Here is a 14679-nt window from a genome sequence, read left to right on the forward strand (position 1 = left end):
TTAATCCGTCTTGTAGATCTGTAGCAACAGCCCTTCTAGTGCGCATATTGTTCCCTCTATATCAGTCCACATTCCTCTCTTCTTCATCTCTTCTCTTCTTTCAGGATTCTGTGCAGCTTACATCTTCCCAATTCAAAGCCTCATATCTACATCTTATATATATATATATATATCATTCCATTCCTCCTCCCATACTTGTCTACTCTTTCTCCTCCATTCTCTTCACACATCATGACCCGGGGATCCACAGGGCGCATCAGTCCAAACCACATCGTCTCTGTCTTGAACTCGCCCTCCATTTCCTCCTCCTCCTCCTCCGTCTCCTCCTCCTCTTCGCCAGAACCTCAAAGACTTGCCCCCAAATCCAAGATGGCGAGCCGGAAGAACAACTCTCGTACAAACTCTCCGGCAGATGCAACTATGCCCGTCACCTATACACCAACCACCCATCGCATCAGCAAGGCTAAGAAGGGAAAGCGCGTACATGCCTGTGAATACCCAACATGTGGAAAGGTCAGCGCAATCATATACATCCATCGGATCAATCAAGCTGACAGCGTTGCAGGTCTTCACCAGAGCTGAGCACCGAAGACGTCATGAGTTGAACCACAACCCCGAGGCATCATACCGCTGCGCAACACAAGGATGCAAGAAAGCATTTCACCGTGCTGATCTCCTTGCGCGCCATATGGAGAGACAGTGAGTACTACAGAAAGCTTTCGGAAATATGGCGCATACTAACAAGAATGGCAGCGAACTCGAATCGCAATCAGAGCAGTCCTTATGGGAATCCAACACCCAAAAGCCCATCGTACCCGAGTCCGCTATCCCGCGCTGTATGTCAATGGACTATGGAATTTCATTGACCGCAACCTCCCATTCACACTCCATGTCCATCGGTTCACTCGTGGCTCCTGGGATTCATCCGGATCTGACCAACAACGACTGCTCATTAATGTGGAGCGGCGTCGACTTGCCCCTACTGCCCCGCCCGGGATTCCATAGCCAGCTCCCCAACTCCGTTGACGACAGCCCGTTCTACTCTTCCCCCGCAGAGACCTGCCCCTCACCTCTGTCGGATGCAACTTTCTCTCTTCCCCCCCACTCTAGCTCCTCCATCTCTTCTGCATCTGTGTCTATCATCGACCAGTACCCGAAGAATATTCTAAAGGGCGAGGTCACTTCGTCCCCGCTTCAGATGCACACTCCCCTCCGCTGGGATACTGATGCTGGCATGCCTCCGTCGCATCTAGTTCCCATGTCCATGGGGGAGAATATGATCCAGCCAGTGAGTTTTCTTCGCGATTGTTCAATATGACCATTGACTAATATATTTTTAGCCCGTTCAGTGCCACTACCCTTCTCCTCCATGGCCCAGCGCAGACTGCCTTCCCTACGAGGACCAGGTCCATTCCATGCACCAGTTCCAGCCTGTGAGCTGGGGGATGTGAAAAGATTATCGAAGCTTTGATCAAAACACATTGATTACAGACGGCCGAACATTATGACTACACGACCACCCGGGCATTCGCCTCCATACAAAATCAGCGCGGATGATCCAACAATCCTTGAAAACCTCGGACTCCATGGATGTGGGTCCAAGGGACGGGACTCCCGAGGGCCACTCATTGCCTTACGAGGGTGGTCTCGACTCTTTACAAATGGCTCAATCCTCATTATCAGGGCTCTCCACCTGTCTCCATTCCTGCCCGGGGTGTGACTACGGACTCCGGGTCCACCGGTCGCCGTTGCTTTTAGCACGCGCCCATCCGCAATTCTTGCAAATAGAAAGGCCAAAGAAGACAAGCGATTTCCCGACATCGACTGGTTGATTCTTTGGTCTTGCGTCCCAGATATGAACTGGGTCCTAGATTTCATGTTTCCTTTTTTCTTTGTTTGACGTGTTTCTTTATGTGTGATTTCCGACGACACGATTATGATTGTTCCTTTTCTTTTACCATTCTTGTCTACTATACCATTTATACCCCTGCAGGCCATTTAAATGTACCGCAAATTTCATTTTGGGATGATCCCACCATACCCCGGCATTTTATAAATGTATACGGAGTAGCTCCAAATCCGATAGAATGAATCCTCCAAACTCCCGATATAAAGTTCAACTCTATTAAATCGACAGCCGTGGTTCGGTTGGCCGTCATACCCGTGGACTCAAGCGAGATAAGCGACCTCCGATCTAGCGGAAACAGATTCCATGGAAAAGGATAAACTTCGGCTTATGTAAAAGCGGAACACAGCCGACCTCAACTTCCAAACTTGGAAGGGAAAGAAAATATGTACAAAGTACTTTCTTTGTACTTCGTACGGAGTACGTATGTTGTACTTTCTACCTGAAACCTCCCCAGAAGGCATTACACATCAAGGTTGGATATCAAATCCCGATTCTGACCTTACGATGTCCCACTAAATACGATTCTAAGAGAATACCCACATAAACCCAGCTTATAAACCCGCAACTTGAAAGAGGCATATCTCTCTCGGCCGGATGTCCGAGACTCTAGACTCTATGTTGTACTCCGTAAGCCTTGTCCAAAACACTCGACCAACTCCACTTTATATTCCCGGAGGCCCCGGAAACCCATTTTGTAATCAACGCTGGATGGAGAGTAAGCTACACGGTACCCAGGCTAATCTCAATGTAGTAAACGGACCTGCCCTCCCCCACCTTGTTCTCTCCACTGTTCTCTCCACTAGACTGATTTCGGGGCTCGGGAAATAATCATTCGTTCCCGTTTATTTGGAATATTCCGTAGAGACTTGCTTATGGGTCATTTTTATCGAGTATCTTGTAGGTGGCTTTTTGGGCTTCGATCTAGAATTGGTCTTTGGGACTATTGGTACTCCGTACTATGAGCATGGATTCGTTTGGTTTGAGGTGGGGGGATTTGAGGGCTGATATTCGTTGATTCATGATACTGTTGTATATGGATGCCGGCTTTGTCTTTTTATTGTAAATGTGAATATCGTTCTTGTCTTTTTCCATCTCCTGACTACTCTCGACAAAGTACGGAGTAGCTCAAGCTGTCGCGTACTTGGTTGTGGGGCACGGTTAGTCTGGCGTGTCGATCAGGGGTTCTTGTGGGAGTCGGCTTTTGGAGGCCTTGGCTTTTGTTCAGACCACCTTCCTGCTTGAGAGATGATGTGCATTTACTCTTTATTTTGGTAATTGTTGATTGGGTTCGGGGGCTTATGTATGCTGTTTTTAGTATGTAGTACAAGTACGGAGTAGTGGTGTGATGGATGCTATGCATATACTGACGTAGTTGTATAGGGGATGCCTACGGGTGATGGCCTCCCTATATTGTACAACATAGGAGTAAGATTGCATCAAGGGGTATGGCTGTACTTTGACCCATTTAGTTTCTAACCCTTTTATGGATGATCTTGCCCTATATATCCCTTTTCGCCATGCTTTTCCAGGGTTTATAGGGTACAACACATGTTAAAGAAAACAAGTTTTGACATAAGTGCTTGTGTTAGAGAAAGTTATCTTTATCTGATCCTAGCTGTAAAGTGGACATAAGACTGCAAATTCATTAATAATCGATTGTACGTCGATAGAGAGATCGGATGATAGTCAGCTATGAATATGTTTGAAGAAGAAACAGGAGCAGAAATAGTAAAGTAAGTGCCCAAACTTTCTGATATCTGATCACTTGTGACTATATACACAGTCTACAATTGTTTTTTGATCTTCATAATTCTCAAGGATGCCTTTACAGCAAAGGGAACGCCATACCATCACCTCGAGGATCACTACCTGCAGCATAGACCATCTTCCCATCGTCGTAGTACGAGCGAATGATCTGGCCGCGACCAAACATAGCCCGCTTCCAGCCACTCAACACCTCAATCTTATGACCGAGACGACGCAGTCCCTCGATAGCAGCCTCACTAATACCCTCCTCAACCCACACCGTGCGGTCAGTACTCTCCTCATTCGGCGCAGCAAGACAGAATCGCGGCGAATCGAGCGCTGCCTGGGGATGATATCCAAAGGCAAGCATGTTCAGCATAACCTGCACATGGCCCTGCGGCTGCATAAAGCCGCCCATTACACCGTAAACGGAGTGTAAGGAGCCATCGGCGATATTGGTGATAAGGGCAGGGATGATAGTATGGTATGGCCGCTTACGCGGAGCCAGGACATTAGGGTGGCCTTCCTGCAGAGAGAAATTGGCACCGCGGTTCTGCAGCGAGAAGCCACAGCCAGCAGGGATAATGGCCGTTCCGAATCCAGCGTAGTTACTGTTGATGAAAGAGATGCCGTTGCCCTCGCTGTCAGTTACAGCAAAGTACACCGTGTCGCAGTGGTTATGCGCTGGACTGCCGTGGTCCATGATATCCGCTGCACGTTCGGCTGTGAACAGCTTCGCCCGCTCTGAGAGGTACGCGCGGTCGAGTAAGCCCTGTGAAGGCACGCTCTCCACGTCTGGGTCCGTGACCCACCAGGCAGCGTCGGCGAAGGCGATGCGCAGGCTCTCAATTACGGCGTGTAGGTACTCGGCTGAGTTGTGCTGGGCCTCAGTGAACTTGGGGATCTTGCCTGCTTTCTCGAGTTCCTCCATGATGCCGAGTGCCATAAGCGCCACGATGCCCTGGCCGTTTGGCGGGTGCTCCCAGATTTCAACACCCTGGTTGGCTTCGCCATCTGTACCGGGTGTTGCTTTCGAGACGATGTCCTGGCCGGTAAACTTGAGTGAGATCGCGTCGACTTCCTGTGTCCCGACCTCGGCGTGATAGGCTAGATCCTCGAGTGACATGTAACCTCCCAGGTCTTGCACTACCTTGACAATAGATTCTGCGACACGGCCCTGGTAGAATCCTTTCTTGCCCTCTGCAGCGAGCGCGCGGAATGTCTTGGCTAGAGTGGGATTCTTCATGATCTCGCCTGGACGTGGGGCTCGCACGCCATCTTTGGCTGAAGGGTCGACTTTCAGCATCTCACGGAAATTAGGTGAGGCGTTGCGGATATCGTTCTCGGACTCATTCCACTGCGCGCAGGTTAGTTCATGGTGCCATTGTGCGATTGCGATTGAGGATTGAATACTTACACCATGAGAGGAAAGTTCCGACACAGGGAACCCCTCCTCTCCCAGCTCAATAGCAGGTTGTAGAATCTGCTCAAGCGATAACTTACCGCTACCAAACTTCTCGATTGTATCAACCCATCCTGCAGCTGCCCCAGGTGTAGTCGCAGCTAGAGCATTCAACATGGGCATGTTACCCTGCTCACCAGGGGCTAGACCGAGATCCTTGCGGATTTTCTCTAAGCTGGCATTACCAGGATACCGACCAGAGCCATTGAGCGCATGCACCTTCTTCGTCTTGGCATTGTAGAAGAGACAGAACATGTCACCTCCGATGCCCGTGGAGCAAGGCTCAGTCATGTTGAGTCCGGCGGCTGTAGAAGTATGAAATCAGTTCACTGTTCCCTTGTGTGATTATGCAATTTGAGGCAAGGCTTACCCACGGCAACAGCGGCATCCTGGACACGAGTATCAAAGTCAGTATTGTTGAAGTTGAATGCGACATATAGGATTGAACAAAGTGCATACCGCTGCATTTCCACCCTGGCTCAGGATCTTATGACCCGCAGCAGCGGCTAGTGGTTGAGTGCATGATACAATGCCCTTGGTGCTGTGGACGGTACTCCGTCTACTAGCAAATGGGACGTAGTCCGCATTCTCGCGGGAGTATACTGCTTTGGCGTTGAGCGGCATGATTTGGATGATGGAGAAGTGGGAGAGCGGGGGATATGGGGGATGATATGGGGGGATATCAAATGCTTATCAACCCCCACTAATTTCTGCAGGTCTCCCTGTCACAAATGAAAGGAAAAGAGGTTCCTCTACTCGGCAAGTCTAACGAATTGGGGTAAGTTTAATGGATGACTCCAACCTTCTAACCTTCGGGACCTTATAATTACCTAAGTGAATATTCCCCATGGGCACCTGGGGTCCACTACTTCTTACATATCATGTAGAATCGATTGCCTAAACTCTTTGAGCCTTCTAAGAGAGCCCGACTAAAGGGTGTATACTAAAATGAAAGCCCTCTAAGGAGATATCGCTATAAAGGTATACAAAGGCGTCAGATATCCGATTAGGAAACAAACCTTGGAAGGGCTTACCTAGCTTATGTATCTGTATACTTCATATCGGAGTCGAGGATGACCTCCCCGGTGCTTTGGCCGAGGTTATATGGGAATGGAGTATGACGTATCTCATGCTATTATTGTTCTGACTCCGTACTCCGTACAACATACTTCGTACATAAAATCAGACCTCATTTCTGAAACGAAGACCAAAGAAATGATCACGTAACTCACCGCCCCGGTCTTCGGAGCGGCAATTAATCCCCTCGTTCCGCCATCATCCCACCCCGAACCATTCAAGTTCCATGTTAATAGGGGCACTATAAAAAGACCTCTGATCTTATCTGATGAAACTGATCTTGAGAAAAGGCCTCTGATGGAGCAGCATGGTGGTATTTGTCGACCTGGACGATGCATTTCCCGATGGATCGGCATTCTTGGAGAAGCCATTCCCTATGATGGTTGACCCCATCGCGTCGGAGCCGGCCGAACTACCCACATCGCGTACATCGCCGAATAAAACGACCGACGAGGTCCTAAACCCGAATCGGAATGGATTCTCCGCGGCTTTGAGCTGTTATCCGTATGTACTACTTGTTTATCAACAGCTGGCAAATAAGATTCAGATCTAGCTAACGCGTCACCATCCCATAGCATCGTCAAAGAAATCGCTCGCGCCATCGACCTAAATACCCTTTATGCCCTCTCGAATACATGTCGCCAGTTCCACGTGAACTTGGCACCGTTCCGCCACCAACTAGCGAGAGAGACTCTCCGGTGCGAGAATGAATACATCGAAACCCTAGCAGAAATGCTAGATAGCGGCTCTGTCCTGCCAGACAGTGTCAAATCAGTCATACGACTACTAAGCCGTCCCAGCGGCGAGCAAAGTCGCATGACACGGGGGAAGGTAGCCAAGTGCGCGCGCGACATGGTGGGCGAATGTCGACGCTGCGCCAAGGTTGTATGCAGAGTAAGCCAATTCTCCTCCCCCGAATATAGACCATGCAAGTTGCTAAACCCAGCTCTGTAGAATTGCACTATCAAACCTCCTTCCCAACCAGCCCTTAAAAACCGTATCCGCCGCCTCTGTCGACCCTGCGGCAAAGCACCGCTCTCCTCCCACCTCTCCTACACAACCTCAGATCAGCACACCCCCGACTCATGGGACGAGAATAGCGTCGCGGCAATTGCGTTCGCGCGAAACCCCTGCAATTGCGAGGAAGCCGTCTGGCTGTGCACGCAGTGCGGAATGACGCTGCGCAGTAATGACACGACATACCGTCGTGTCTGGGCATGGCGCACGCGCTACAGCACGTACCTTGGCGGTGGGCTGGGCACTGGCATTGGCGAAGGCTGTCAGGGCGTTAAGTGCGGGCGGGGTGAGAGCTGTCTTGCTGCGCAGGAGATCGAGCTTGAGGTTGACTGTGAGGCGGATGAGGGGTCTGGGTCTGGGAGTGATACCAGTAGTAGGGCGCAAAGCCCCGCAGCTCCTCCGACGTTTGGTTATGAGGGGATTGGTGTCTCGGCGGATAGCCATGATGATGAAGAGCCTGGATATTTCAGGCAGGAGATAATCGGATTGGGTGGTGTTGTGAAACATAAGTCTAAGAAGAGGGTTAATGTTGGTGCTTGTGTTGTTGAGTATGAAGATGAGAGGGATACGGGGAATTATCTTGAGAGGGAGGAGAAGGGTTTGTATCGTGCTTGGTGTGGGTGGTGTTCTAGAGTGATTCCGGCGAAGAGCGAGCAGACTTGATTTATTTTGCTACTTATCCGGACTGTCTGGTTTAGGGCTTTGCTTGTTGAATTTGATGCCTGGTGACTTTTATACTGTTTATGACTGATGCCACTGGCGAAGATACCAGATTTTCAAAATGACATATGAAACATGACACGAATGATGGTCAAATTGAACAGAGATACTACGATGACAAGAGACTGTGCATACGGGCTACAGGCACTCGAGATAACCTCAATCAAAATCCTTGTCAGGCTGATGCATATTGAATCAAATCTGGCTAATAAAACCAAGTCAAGTACTCCTGCAATGATTCGCTCCCCAATGCAAGCACAAATTCATCAAGCATACACATTGTCACATATAGATCATTCTGTCAAACCACAAACCACCCAAGTAAAAGTAAAAGACAAGGTTGAAAGTGAAAGCAAATAACAAAAAACAAAAAAAATCAACAATCTCTATGGTCTCAATGGGCAGCAATCGCTCTCCAGAGACCCTTCAGCTTCGACTCCTCTCGGGGAGGCGATTCCTCGCGCCTGTGGCGACGATGAGAGCGAACCTCTCTCGTCTCCCTGGAACGCCGGGATGAGCCCTCAGGCTTCTTCTCCCTCTCCCTCTCCTTCTCTCCCTCGATTTCTCGTTCGCGTGCGTGCTCACGCTCACGCTCACGCTCACGCTCCTTCTCCACTCGATCTTTCTCCCTCTCTCTTTCCTTCCTTTCCTCCCTGGATCGACCATGCTCAGCCGTCGACGAGTGTCGCAGTCTCCTGCTCTCAGTGCGCTCAACACGCTCACTGCGAGAAGGCTCCTCTTCACGTCGCGACCGTGATCCACTAGACCGACCACTAGACTGTCGCTCTTCATGCTCCGCCCGGTCATGACGGCTGCCACTGCCACTGCCACTGCCACTGCCACTGCTATGACTTGTGGATGACCGGCGCGGCGTTTCAATGGTCGGTACAGCCTTAGCGGCATTTAGGCGCAGCAAAGGCCCATTGGTATCCGATTTGCCTTCCGTCATGTATCGCAGGAAGGCACGGGGCTTGGGCGTCGGTATCGATGTTGATACCTGCTTCGACGAGGTCCTGGTGGAGCGGGCTCGTTCGAGAGGTTGGCTCGAGGGAGTGTCGGAGGTGCGGCGTCTGGGTCTGGATTCGATGACTTCGGCCTCTATTTCTGGTTCCATTGCCCTCTCCTTCTCCCTCACCTTCTCCTTGGACGAGCTCTTCGTGCGCTTCAGTTTTTCCGGCGCGGGGATGCCACTGCGCTCTCGCTCCTCGGCGAGAGCGCGCTGCTTTCGTTGCAACTGAGATTTCTCGTCGTGTTGACGTCGTGCTTCTTCCAGTGCCTTGGCCCAGCGGTTGGTGAAGATGTTTTTCTCGCTCTTCTGGCGCTGGAGTTGCTCCCGGCGACCTTCGGAAGATGTCTTGGACTGCCGACGCTCTCCCTCGATTGGTGAGCTACGCTTTCTGCGGCGTCGAGAGTGGCGAGCTGCTGCGGCTTCTGCGCTTTCGTCGAGAGGCTCGGCGTCGATCATCTCCACCTCTGGCTGGGCGTCTTCTGGGGTTGGTACAAGCTCGTCGGGCGCCACTTCGTCGCTAGCGGGAATATCGACTGGCTCGGGGGCAGCTTCTGGTTCTGCTGGTGGGTCTTCAGCGGGGAGGTCTCTGGCAGCCTCTGGCTCAGGGGTAGGCTCCTCTGGTGGTGTCTCAGGCAATGCCTCTTCCGGCGTTGGAGTCTCGACTGGTGTCTCAGCTGGGGCCTCGTCCGGAACTACTGGTTCAGCCGGGGATTCGTCAGGTGCCGGGATCTCAGCTGGGGCATCTTCGACAGGAGCTGACTCGTCAGCAGGTGTTTCCACTGGGATCTCCTTTGGCGCCTCTTCGGGTACGACTTCTGGTTCTGCTACAGCTTCTGGGGGTGTCTCGGCAACAGGCGCTTCTTCCACTGGTGTTTCTTCCACTGGGGCGGGAGCAGGTGCCTCCTCGACCGCTGGTTCTGGGGCAGGCGTCTCCTCTACAGGATCTGCAGCAGCGGGGGCATCTTCAGTCACTTCCTTCTCTTCAGCGACAGGTGCTTCGGCAGCTTCAATAATCGACTCGACGGGTTCCGGTGCGGGAGGTGCAAGCTCCTCAGCAGCAGCAGGTTCAGGCTCGACAACAGCCTCAGCAGCGGGTTCGGGAGCGGGCTCGGGAGTAGGCTCAGCAGGAGCTTCAACCACAGGCTCGGTAGCTGGCTCTGGCTCTGGCTCAGCAGGGGCCTCAACTGCTGGCTCGGCAACAGGTTCAGGCTCAGCAGCCGGCTCAGGAGTAGGTTCAGGAGTAGGCTCAGGCTCGGCAGCAGGTTCAGGCTCGGCAGCAGGTTCAGGCTCGGCAGCAGGTTCAAGCTCGGCAGCAGGTTCAGGCTCGGCAGCAGGTTCAGGTTCGGCAGCAGGTTCAGGTTCGGCAGCAGGTTCAGGTTCGGCAGCAGGTTCAGGTTCGGCAGCAGGTTCAGGCTCGGCAGCAGGTTCAGGCTCAGCAGCCGGCTGAGGAGTAGGCTCAGGCTCAGCAGCAGGTTCAGGCTCGGCAGCCGGCTCAGGCTCAGGTTCAGGCTCGGCAGCCGGCTCAGGCTCAGGCTCAGCAGGAGCTTCAACCACGGGCTCGGCAACAGGTTCAGGCTCGGCAGCTGGCTCAGGCTCAGGCTCAGCAGGAGCTTCAACCACGGGCTCGGCAACAGGTTCAGGCTCGGCAGCTGGCTCAGGCTCAGGCTCAGCAGGAGCTTCAACCACGGGCTCGGCAACAGGTTCAGGCTCGGCAGCTGGCTCAGGCTCAGGCTCAGCAGGAGCTTCAACCACGGGCTTGGCAACAGGTTCAGGCTCGGCAGGGGCCTCAACAGCTGGCTCAGCAGCTTCGGCGACAGGCTCGGCGGCAGGTTCAGGCTCAGCAGCGGGTTCAGGCTCAGCAGCTGGCTCTGGCTCTGGCTCAGCAGGGGCCTCAACGGCTGGCTCGGCAGCAGGTTCAGGCTCAGCAGCAGATTCAGGCTCGGCAGGTGGCTCAGGCTCAGCAGCGGTTTCAGGCTCAGCAGCGGTTTCAGGCTCAGCAGCAGGCTCAGCAGCGGGTTCGGGGGCAGGCTCGGGGGCAGGCTCGGAGGCAGGCTCGGCCGGTGTGCTTTCTTCGACGGGTGCCTCTTTGGGGGTCTCCTCGACTGGTTCAGGTTCTACAGCTTCCACCTTCTCCTCCACAGCAGCTTCGGTTTCGGCAGCAGGTGTTTCCTCAACTGGCGTAGCTTCCGGCTCTGGCTCCTTGGCGGGTTCTTCTTCTGCTGTAGGTGGAGCAGGTTCGGGTTCTGTTGCTGGTGGCTCTGTTGGTTCGGGTGTGACCTCCGCTTTTGTTTCCGCATCTGCTTCCGCTGGTTGTTCACTTGTTTCAGGTGACGCTTCAGGCTCCGGCGCTGCTTCGGCGGCTGGTTCTGGATCTAGAGTAGGCTCAGAACCTGCTGCCTTCTTGTTCTTCTTGCCTTTCTTTTTCTTACCCTTGGCCGCTGGCTTTTCCTCCGCCTTTGGCTCCTCCGCGGGTGGCTCCTCCGCGGGTGGCTCGGCCGCTGGTGGCTCTTCCGGGGTTGGGGGTTCAGGAGGATTATCAGCGGGCTTTTCGGGCTCAGCCTCAGGCTCCGGCTCGGCGGCTGGTTCTGGTTCTGGCTCTGGCTCCGGCTCGGCGGCTGGTTCCGGCGTTGGCTCTGGCTCCGGCTCTGCCACTGGCCCCGACGCTGCTTCGGCGGCTGGTTCTGGATCTAGAGTAGGCTCAGGACCTGCTGCCTTCTTGTTCTTCTTGCCTTTCTTTTTCTTACCCTTGGCCGCTGGCTTTTCCTCCGCCTTTGGCACCTCCACGACTGGTTCAGGGGCTGCTGGTTCCTCTGGAGCAGGGGTTGCATCAGCCTTTTGTGCATCTTCCGCATTCTCTAGGGCGTCTTCTGCGGCCGCTTCAGCAGCAGCCTCTTTCTCGGCTGCTATTGCCTCGGGGTCTACATCTAGATCAAAATCTGGGAACCCTTCGTCTACATACTGTCAGCTTCGTAAGAACTAATATAAGTTTAAATACTGACCATTGTTGCCATCGCCTTCTTTTTTCGTGTCTTCACCTGCTGGCGCATCTTCTCCGCCTTCAGGCTTTGCATGTTCTTCGGGGTTTGATTCCTCTTCGGGCTTTGCACTGTCATCGGGCGCTGCACCGCCTTCAGGTTTAGATTCATCTTCAGGCTTTGAGTCGTCTTCGGGCTTAGGATCTCCTTCAGACTTGGCTTCTTCTTCAGGTTTGACTTCCTCTTCAGGTTTGGCTCCCTCTTCAGGCTTGGTTTCTTCTTCGGGTTTGGCTTCTTCTTCGGGTTTGGCTTCCTCTTCAGGTTTGGCTTCCTCTTCAGGCTTGGCTTCGCCTTCGGGCGCTGCACCATCGTCAGGTTTTGCATCCTCCGTGGATTTCGCCTCTTCTACGGCACCCTCTGCATCTGGCGCTGGTTCATCTTTGCCCTCTTCTTTAGCTTCTGGGGCAGCCTCGTCGGGTTGAGACTCGGCTGGTGGTGCAGCCTCCGCGGAATCTGAACATTATATGTTAATACCAAGTGAAAAATATAGAACATGAATTCCTCGACGATACACTATGTCATATATCGAAACATGTACTTACCTGTAGGCTCAGCGGTCGGATTTTCATCGCCACTTGGCTCAGCGGCAGGGGGTTCTTCAGAGGCAGGGTCCTTCTCCGGTTCGGCGGTGGGCTCCTTGTTGTCCTGGTTTTGATCCTCGGTCAGATCGGTCGTTGAATAGGTGACAGGGTAAAATTGGAAAGATTGAGTATCAAAATCAAAGGTCGAATATTGACGTTGGACCGTTTCATAGGAGTACGTAGGGAGATCGGCATACTTGTAAGGCATCCTCAACAGCGGCTGCCGCCGGGTCCGGGGCAGAGTCGACGAGGTCTTTATTCTCAGGTTCAGGGGGTGGTGCAGAGCCGACGGGAGGGCGGTTGTTATTGTTTTTATTGTTTTTATTGTTCTTATTCTTCTTCTTACCGGCCATGATCCCCGGTCAATGACGTATCATATATCGAAGGCCTGGGCGAGGCTGAATGGCGCGTGATGTGACGAGAACCGGGACAATGGGAGATTGACAAGCCGGCTTGTCGGGCTCGATGCACGGAAAAGTATGGGGCGACAGGGGAAATCGAGGAACAAAAGATACAAAATATGGACAATTGAGGAGTGTGAAACTGGGTAGGGTACCTCATGTATTAGAATACTAAAAGGGAAAGGAAGGATATGCTTGTTTCTCTGGTGACACAGAGGTCGCATTGGACAATCATGGTGAGGCAGCGTATAATAGTTCGTCCTCTATGCGGTCGGATGGGACGACAACAAAGTGCATTACGGTCTTGGGCCCTGAACGTCACCAATGAACTGCCCGATGGAGTCAATTGTTATTGGGCCACGTCGGTCGTCGGGTCTCCATCTCCAGGGCCGACATTGTGGTTCAGTGAGGTCCGGTGCTTGGTTAGGGCCGGGTGAGAGCAGCATGATCCCCACCCGCAGGAATAGCTGCAGCACCAAGCAGTAAATGGCGAGATGGGATTGGGGATCGAGGGGCACATCGGTCAAGATAGGAAAGGCAATGCTGCAGGAGTATGGAGAAACTGGGTCTGTTGAAGTGGGGTGGATGCCACCGAATGAATTGAATTGAATTGGATTGGATTTGAATTGACTTGTCTTTTTTTCTGTTTTGGTCTGTTTTTGGGCCTGGATACTACACACAGACACATATTGAGATGAGAATAGAAATGACTTGGGCCGAGAGAACTTCGCAGGTGTACGGAGTACAGTACACAAAGCCACGAAGGCAATGTTTCAGTAGGGAGATCGATGGGCGACGCAAAGGTGATGCAGGCCCATTTCTGCCCAACGTGCCCCGGTAACGGCGGCAAATAGGATGCAGGCGTACAAAGTACACTGTGGGTGGGGAGACCAGGGCAATAATTAACCTCGAACGGGATCCGATATTGGGAGGCAAATATTAGAACTTCGAGCAAATTTTTGCATTATTCATAGAATCAAACTGAACTGGAAAGGCGAAACGGGGTGGCTGGGAATGAAGCTGTATGGAGCTGATGGAGTCGTGGATAACTGAATCTCCACTTTCGACACCGACACGACACCGACACTTCAGAGTATTGCCCGAGAACATTATTCTGTGCCACTCAACTGTAAGGGAGCCAGCAGTTGAAATGGTGATGTAATATGCATTTCAACATCGTGGACTGCATCAAATGGTCCGACGAAGGAAAAAGAGAAGGAAATGGCGAAATCCGGAGTTTCTTGGGGTCAGGTGATATTGCGCATTGGACTTGGACATCGAATTCTCCCTCGTTTCTCCTATATTCGATATTATCATATTTCTATTCCACCTATGACTACTCCGTACTCCGTACGGAGTGCAGATTACGGAGTACAGCCGATCACTATGTGGTCTTCGCGTCAATACCAGCCACTCCTAAACCAACACGTCCGCTAATTCCTGCATCCAACTTAGTCCGCGTACAACATACGGAGCGCACTAACAGACCCCACGGATATCTGACTGATGTGTCGCCGTCTTACTACAGCTTCGTCACTAGGGTCCTCTTTTTTTTCGAAATAGCATGTGTTCAGTTCGACCTAATGTACCTAAGGGTAGAGATAAGTACAGAAGCCAACACCCGAGTCTCAAAAGAGCTGCATGCATGTCTAGGCCACTTTTCGCTTTTCTAGCGGATCTCGGTGCTGACTCTTCGTGTTATTCCCCGATATGTTGTACTTC

General features: G+C 52.4%; 4 protein-coding genes across 4 annotated transcripts; 2 read left to right on the forward strand and 2 right to left on the reverse strand.

Annotated features, from left to right (window-relative positions):
* Window positions 1–231: 231 nt before the first annotated feature.
* Window positions 232–1557, forward strand: PEX2_105010 (Zinc finger, C2H2; the record flags this gene model as incomplete). Its single annotated transcript, XM_016747769.1, has 5 exons — window positions 232–513; window positions 566–699; window positions 754–1288; window positions 1341–1433; window positions 1492–1557. The coding sequence occupies 5 exons, from the start codon at window positions 232–234 to the stop codon at window positions 1555–1557; spliced, it is 1110 nt and encodes a 369-aa protein (XP_016593256.1).
* A 2177-nt stretch (window positions 1558–3734) lies between these two features.
* On the reverse strand, window positions 3735–5741 carry PEX2_105020 (gamma-glutamyltransferase family protein; the record flags this gene model as incomplete). Its single annotated transcript, XM_016747770.1, has 4 exons — window positions 3735–5012; window positions 5073–5422; window positions 5488–5506; window positions 5577–5741. The coding sequence occupies 4 exons, from the start codon at window positions 5739–5741 to the stop codon at window positions 3735–3737; spliced, it is 1812 nt and encodes a 603-aa protein (XP_016593257.1).
* A 760-nt stretch (window positions 5742–6501) lies between these two features.
* PEX2_105030 (uncharacterized protein) lies at window positions 6502–7874 on the forward strand (the record flags this gene model as incomplete). The annotated part of the gene is made up of 3 exons (XM_016747771.1): window positions 6502–6698; window positions 6770–7079; window positions 7149–7874. 3 exons carry the CDS (start codon window positions 6502–6504, stop codon window positions 7872–7874), a joined length of 1233 nt encoding a protein of 410 aa, XP_016593258.1.
* Window positions 7875–8325: 451 nt separating this feature from the next.
* PEX2_105040 (PE repeat family protein) lies at window positions 8326–12909 on the reverse strand (the record flags this gene model as incomplete). Its single annotated transcript, XM_016747772.1, has 4 exons — window positions 8326–11891; window positions 11940–12428; window positions 12518–12620; window positions 12754–12909. The coding sequence occupies 4 exons, from the start codon at window positions 12907–12909 to the stop codon at window positions 8326–8328; spliced, it is 4314 nt and encodes a 1437-aa protein (XP_016593259.1).
* Window positions 12910–14679: the final 1770 nt, after the last annotated feature.

The sequence above is a fragment of the Penicillium expansum genome, assembly GCF_000769745.1.
Source record: "Penicillium expansum strain MD-8 chromosome Unknown contig362, whole genome shotgun sequence".
NCBI lineage: Eukaryota > Fungi > Ascomycota > Eurotiomycetes > Eurotiales > Aspergillaceae > Penicillium > Penicillium expansum.